General features: G+C 39.8%; 1 protein-coding gene across 1 annotated transcript; it reads right to left on the bottom strand.

Annotated features, from left to right (window-relative positions):
* Positions 1–4,910: 4,910 nt before the first annotated feature.
* On the bottom strand, positions 4,911–6,917 carry bsx (brain-specific homeobox; the record flags this gene model as incomplete). The annotated part of the gene is made up of 3 exons (XM_079171361.1): positions 4,911–5,153; positions 5,866–6,056; positions 6,674–6,917. The coding sequence occupies 3 exons, from the start codon at positions 6,915–6,917 to the stop codon at positions 4,911–4,913; spliced, it is 678 nt and encodes a 225-aa protein (XP_079027487.1).
* Positions 6,918–7,365: the final 448 nt, after the last annotated feature.

Raw genomic sequence — 7,365 nt, forward strand, 5'->3', positions numbered from 1 at the left:
CTCATAGATATTCTAAGATGTAGGACACAACATGCTGCCTCATTCAATTAGTTCAGCCTATATCACGCCAACATAATAAATACAAAAGTTAGGTAATAAAGAAGATCTCTGAGAAGACTGACAGCCTTAGCCAGCATCCGTGTTTTACTTTTAACATTGTGTGTCACCAGAAAAGATTTGATAAGAAATTCATTAGATTACTCATGGAGCCACCAAAACAGATTATAGGAATTAACTACTGAGATCCTAACATCTTCAGGTGTACTTTAAAAAAGAAAAGAGCAGTTTTGTATGGAGTCACACTGTATCTAAGATTTTTTGGAACTGGTGTCTATTGCCACTTAAAGGAAGTGCAGTTTAAAGAATTTCTGCCTTGGCTTCACCACTCAGCTGTAGCTACGGGTTCCTGCGTCTGAATTAGGCTACATTCACACCCAATCAGGTGTTGCAGCAAAAATGCCACTCCTTCCATTTATTTGAATGTGTGGGGTGTGTTTGGGATTAAAAAAACAACAACTCTGTGGCAAAAAATGTAAACAGAATCCTCTTTTGAAAAAATGCAAGCCTACATCACGCTCAGGTAGCCAATCACATTGGCGGTGATCAATGGGCCAATAAAATGAGTGTCACTAAATTGACTCTGAGCTAAGCACCTGATTTTGTGTGAATGCAACCTTCTTGGCAGTGTTGCAATGTGTGCATCATTACTTGTCTGCAGCGTAGTGTAGTTAAAGTTTGAATGAACCTGTTGATGGTTGTAGCAGCGTGGTAACAATAATGCTACTGTCATACATGATCAGCCAGTCAAAGGACGAATCAAGTTTAATGATATTCTCTCACTGAGTGTTCACCAGTCTTTGTGATAACTATTGCACTTGAAATGGCTAAACTATGTTGCAAAATATAACATTTTAATAGTATCTTGATGTTATCTTCTCTATACGCAAACAATACTGCTATAACGCAATTCTGCATACCTGAGGTAGGCTGAACTGGACGTTACTAGATATTTGAGAATGATTAGAGAAGGGATTAGGTGGATAAAGATGCCCCCCCCCCCCCCCCCCCCCCACACACACACACACACACACTTGGGATGAATTCTGTTGTTATGCCTCGTCTATTACATCCAACTTGTTGCTCATGAATTCTTCTCCAGTGTGTTAAGATGAATGATGAAGCAGGTGTAGCTCTAAATCCGTCCTTCCTGTTGCAGTAATATATATTTACACCCACAGGAACATCCTATCACCTAAGCAGTAAAGATTACATTAGATTTGTATTCTATGCATTATATTGATTTTCGTAGTTGCACTTATGCAATATTATCAGACATAACTCTATCTCAAAATGTAACAGCATCTCTCTGAAGACCTACTAGCCTCGATGCAATGATGTGGTTGTTGTATGTCACTGAGCCTTTTTCATTGATTCAGTCCACATCCAACTATTCCACATGGTTAATGCCCACACTCAATTTTCATTTTTCCTCATATTGTTGTTTTAGCCACCTTATCACTTTGTCTCCTCTCACCCCATTACACACTGTTTAACTTAGAATATTCCACACGCCCTTTGTTGTGGGTCACAACCCCCCCTTCACGGAAGAGAAAACCTGCTCAAATGAAGATGACACTTTGAAGCTCCCCTGATTTGCTCGCAGTCCTGCGTTTATAGCCTTATTGTAAGTAGTAACTCCTCCCCAACACAAAGCACTCTCAAGCAGCTCATTTTACTAATTGAACCCTCAGATCATTATCAAAGCACTATTTACCTCTGTGCAATATTTTAATGAGATTATAGTCTCTATTTAACCCATCATGGACTCTTTGAAGCCCTGTGTTTTTAGTGTTAAGTCCTCAGATGCGCGGTTGGAAACAAATGACCGAGCCCTTTTTAATTGAATGAGAAACGCCGCCTATCCAGACTGAGTCTCTTTGCTTCTTTTTTAGGTCCCACCTACTCATTTTTTGCCATTGAAATCCAGTTAATTGAAAGAGTCTCTCCCCGCTATACATGAAGGGGGCCAAATTAGCATCCCTTTCTGCCCATTGGGAAGCTAAGGCAGACGTGGAGGCTTTGATGTGAGAAGCACGCTTTCAGTAGGCGGCAGGCTTCCTGAAAATGAGCTGATGGCCCTGCTATTAGGTCCAAATGCAGAAGCGTCCATGTGTTGCAAACGCTTAATCTTTTAATTGATCACCTTCTGCATGGCCTGTTCTCCACCTAGTTTTTTTCCCCACTGCCTGTTAATCACGATCACATTTTGAAGATGACATGAATTGCTTTTCAAAAGGCAGGAAAGGATGGCAACTCCAGCACGAAGGACAAGAGAGGAACGTATGCTATTGTGCAAATGCCCAGTCAGAGATGCAGTTTATGGTAAAAAAATAAATAAAACATGTAATCAGGACTGTTCTGACTCTTAGATGTGCGTATGTGTATGTGGCTCATGTGTTATCAAATATTTAAAAAAAACTTTACTACACCTCCCTCCATTGTTATCACAGTAATAATTGGACAATAAAGAGTTGACTACAACACTCACAATAAGGCTGATCTCTTTTATTAATCTGCTTCTACAGTTTTACAGCAGAGCTGTCTGTGGACCGGAGGTCAAATGTGCAAAGTGGGTTTGATGTTGGTTGATATGCTTGACATTCGTTGAACAAGATTATTGAAAGCTTATGTGAATGAGACATCCTGCAGCATGACCATTAGTATATTGCTTTGCCAGTGAATTAATAGAATAACACTGACATGTTCCAAATGCATCCACCATATTGCTTAAGACACAGGCAAAACTGCACTGCTGCAGGAAATTCCAGCTCCAAATGATAATTTTACCAGATTACACACATCAAAAATCTTTAGAATGTTCACTGACAGTAAAATGCCAAAATGTGCATTGAATGTTTTTCTTGGATTGATTTTTGTTGTTTTGTTCCATTTGTTCCAGGAACAAAACGCAGAATGTTATGTCTTAACACTATATAAATGAAATGTGTAAAAATGTATTTTTACTGCAAAACTGAATTTGGACTGCTGTGATTTAGAAATAATAATACATTTCAAATCTAAATAAAATGTTCCCATGACCACATCCTGATTCGAAAAAAAGTTTATGGCGGCACAAGAAATACATTAAATGTTTGTATGCTTGAACTATATAGTGCATTTTTATTTTTTTCTTAAATTAAATTCTCATACTTTTGTGCAAAAACAATATTTTTGGGGGGGTCAAATAGATATGTATTATTTCATATTAAATTATTATCAGTAGTGTTGACCATGACTTAAAATAAATGCCAAAAACATTTTCATGAAAAATATAAGGCTACTGGATTTCCAAGCACTTGCCTTAGGACCAAATATTTTACACACATGGAGTCATTATCTGCATTTTCAGAGACAGTTTACCAGCAGAAACACATTGCTGCCATAAGCACAAGTGTTCAACACAGCTGCGCCACTATAAATGTTTTTATTCTGAAAAATGAACCATTTCTTTTGGTGGTCCGGATATGAAGATATTTCCTTCTGATGACTGTTGTCATGACTGATTTTCTTGACCGAAATGTATCCATCAAGCTTTTACCACTAACAGATGTTATTGAATGCACGTGCCACACCTGTGAGTGTTATGAAGTAAAAATCCTGTTGTTTTTGGTGAATTTAATTCTAAACTGAGCATCATTTAACGAGAAATATCCTTGTAAATTCAGTGTGTAAATAAACAAAGATCCCTGTCAGAGGCTTACCTTTAGTGAGGAATATATACAGTAATCTTAAACCTGCAGTCTGGTGTGGCATCGCGTTAGAGAGCTGCTGACTAGTGGGGATGTCTCGCTGTCTGTGTTTTTCCTCTGTGTTAGTTGCTTGAAAGCGCAGCGGGCTCCAGGCCACCGCGCAGGATGCCCGCAGAGAACAAGCAGCCTCGCATTCAGAACGGAGCTCCATGCTGTGGAGACCGGTTCCTCAATAAAGGCTGACAAGAGCCGAGCGAAGAGCCGTTTGAGCTCACTTCAACAATGAACCATGATAACAGGATGGACCGGAGGTAGGAACGTGCAGCTTAAATAATAACACTGCATTAATATTAATGCAGAAAAATAACAACATTAATAATCCATTCGGTAGCTACATTTATGTAGTTATTATTTTTTCCACAAATAATCCCTGCAAGGTGGAGGTATAAAAATGTAAAGAACAAACACAAATTGGCTTTGAAAAAATAAAGGGATAACAGAATAAACGAAGCCGATAACCGATTCATTTATATACTATATATATATATTTACAGACAAATATAAATGCCAGTCACTGAAGTATCTTCGACCAAAACTTAATTTACAAAACTTTCAACGATATGAAAAACAGCAAATAATATATAAAAATACACTAAAATAAAAGAGATAACCATAAAAAAGAAAAGCATGGCAAATTTCGTTTGGGATAAAAGTGCAAAAGGATGGGTAGCATGACGCGTTTCTGTTACAAAGCAAAGAGCTGTTCCACTGGCGTATTTATAAACATCTGTACACATTTTCGCTCTGGAAATAAAAAAGACGTAGCTAAATGACATGTCAAAATAAACGTCTAGTTTTTACTAATAATATTTAGCTAATAATAATAATCGTAATAATAAAAGCGTGAATTATTAATAAGTGTCTTGTCGGATGTAACAACACGAAAACTCTCATAGAGGAAATGGGGCAAATGTTAAAAATCAATGGGTCCAGTTTGCATGTTTAAATAAATTTGAACGTTGTATTGTAAAGCCTATTCCCCCTTTATTTTGGAAACAGTAATACGCTATATATTTGTAATGGTAAGGGGAAGAGGCCAGCGTTATCTACAGTGCATTTACAGTGCGGAGGTAGCTGCAGATGAAACAACTCTGCAGCCTACTATAGTAGATGATCCGGGGAGCAAATGTCATCCTCGATGTCCACATCGTCGTCGTTTTCCTCCAGCAGGTACGAGTCCGGTTCCAGTCCATGTTTCAGCTCCTCCGCGCTCTTCTCGTTCAGTTCGCTCTCGCTGGAGTTCTCCGCGGATCGGTCCAGCTCCCCGGGCGTCTTCCGCTCGTCCTGCGCTTTCCTCAACTGCTTCTTGTGCTTCATCCGCCGGTTCTGGAACCACGTTTTTACCTGCACGGGAGTTGTGCATGTGAGAGTGAATTATGTGAATTGTAAAAACGATCATAAATATACGCAATTCATTCCTTAATGATCTGTGATCTAAAGAAATCCCTTAAATATATTAGTCAATATTATTAATTTGGGCTATACACCTAAGACACAGTAAGAGGTGACCTGTTAAATTATGTTTGCTACTAAATTTCATATATAGTCAGAAGTAGACTTTTAAAATTAAATCCAATTTATTTGTAAAACCCAAAATCTCAAATCACAAATTTGCCCCAGTGGGCTTTACAATCTGAGAATGACATGTAGAATTTGAAAAACCATCTGTTCCCTGGAGGTAAATTATGTATGTATTATTATATTGTATTTCATACATAATTAGACACAAACAGCAATTCTTCATGAGTGAAATAGCCAAAAGATATACAGCCAACATGAATTGTCTTATAACAGGCCCCACACTGTCTATCGCCGTACACTGTTGTTTAACAGCTACATATAAATATAATTTCGCCGATGTCTGTATTTTTAACGATCTATCGGTTTGTGTGTTTTTGTGGTTGGCGGGTCGCCGCTCTTCTTTGGGTCATGAAGAGTAAGTATTTAATAACGAATAAACAAAGGAACGACGTTCACATACACGTTGCTCCATGGCAGCATCCCTGTATCTCCTGTGCTTTCAGATGTGTGTGTGTGTGTGTGTGTGTGTGTGTACCTGCGTCTCGGACAGGCTAAGCGCCGTAGCCAGCTCCACTCTCTCCGGTGTGGACAGGTACCGCTGGACTTCGAACCTCTTTTCCAGGCCAGACAGCTGTGAGTCGGAGAAAACCGTCCGGGCCTTCCGGCGTCTGCAGTGCTTCCCCGGTAACTCTGCGTGGTGCTGGAACAGGGCCGGCATCTGCATGCCTACAGGTGGTAAGAACAAGTGATGAGACATTCCAACTGTTCAACAACAATAACACACACAAACTCTTCATATGTCTGAGAAACTGTAACGGAATAATAGGCGTCTGGTCATTCATATTTTAATGGCATTACTTTATAATGAATGTAAAAACATAATATAGTTTACAGAATAATCACAGCAGCATAATTGCCCTTTGGGCTTAAATTAAGTTGAAAATAAATAATATACATTTTAATGCCGTATGAATAACTCAATTATTATATTAAATGGCTATATATTAATTATCTTCTGAAAAAAAAGCCGAACTGAATAAGTACTTTATTGTTATTTCCGGAGAGTTCAACATTTCATTCACACCTGCATTTCGTAGGCTATGACTCATTTCAATATCAATGCAAATGATGTGATCCCCTATAGTGTACTATATGGTAATACATCCATAAATTCATAAGAGTTGATAATGACTTTCCGTTGTGACGAATCAAATACAATTTATAGCTCTAGACTCCAGCCGCATGGCCACTTTAACTGTCTTTTATCTGACACAAGTTTCCTTGTTACTCTAAGGCCTCTCTCTCTCTCTCTACCTCTCCCTCACAGGCTCTCCCGTGCTTACCAGAAGTGAAGAAGTACTGGTGGTGCTCTGGCTTGTGGAGAGGATGGTGCGGATGTGGTGCCAGGATCGGGGTTGGCATCAGCGGGTATCCATACTCCAGGATGGGCATCCGGGAGGCCAGGGAGCCGCAGAAAGGCGAAGGAATGACGTCTCTCAGCGGCTTGGGTTTGTGCAATAAGATGTCCTCAATGAAAAACGAAGTGGACCTCTGCGTGGGCACCGCAGACGCGTAGTTCATACTCATGGTGCTAGTTTGGGTTTGTTATGTCCCTGCCTTCAAACCTGCATCAGCATCTGCCTCTTCTCCCCAAGTCTCCAATGCAGTCCCTGTGTGATCGGTGAATGACACTTCGCCGAGCATTACAGAGACATCAGTGGGAGGGCAGACTTCCAACAAGCATTTATTCAGACAGATAGCGGATTGGGGAAATTGATTTACGCATCAGCCAATTAAAGCTGTGGATGGGCGGAGGGGAGACTTGAGGAGCCCGTTCTTCGCTCTGATTGGCTGAGACAAGTCCGGAGCTAGTGAAAAAATAAAAATAAAAAAGCAAACAAGGGTCCAGAAATGCAGCGCACCTGTGACCGCAGCATCACAGTTCATTTGAATAGCAACTAAAAATCCATCCGAGAATCACCACTCGTAGCGGTGCTTATGTGGTTGCCTAGCAACCATGCTGTTTTTGCCAGGT

The sequence above is a fragment of the Pholis gunnellus genome (genome assembly GCF_910591455.1).
Source record: "Pholis gunnellus genome assembly, chromosome: 13".
NCBI lineage: Eukaryota > Metazoa > Chordata > Actinopteri > Perciformes > Pholidae > Pholis > Pholis gunnellus.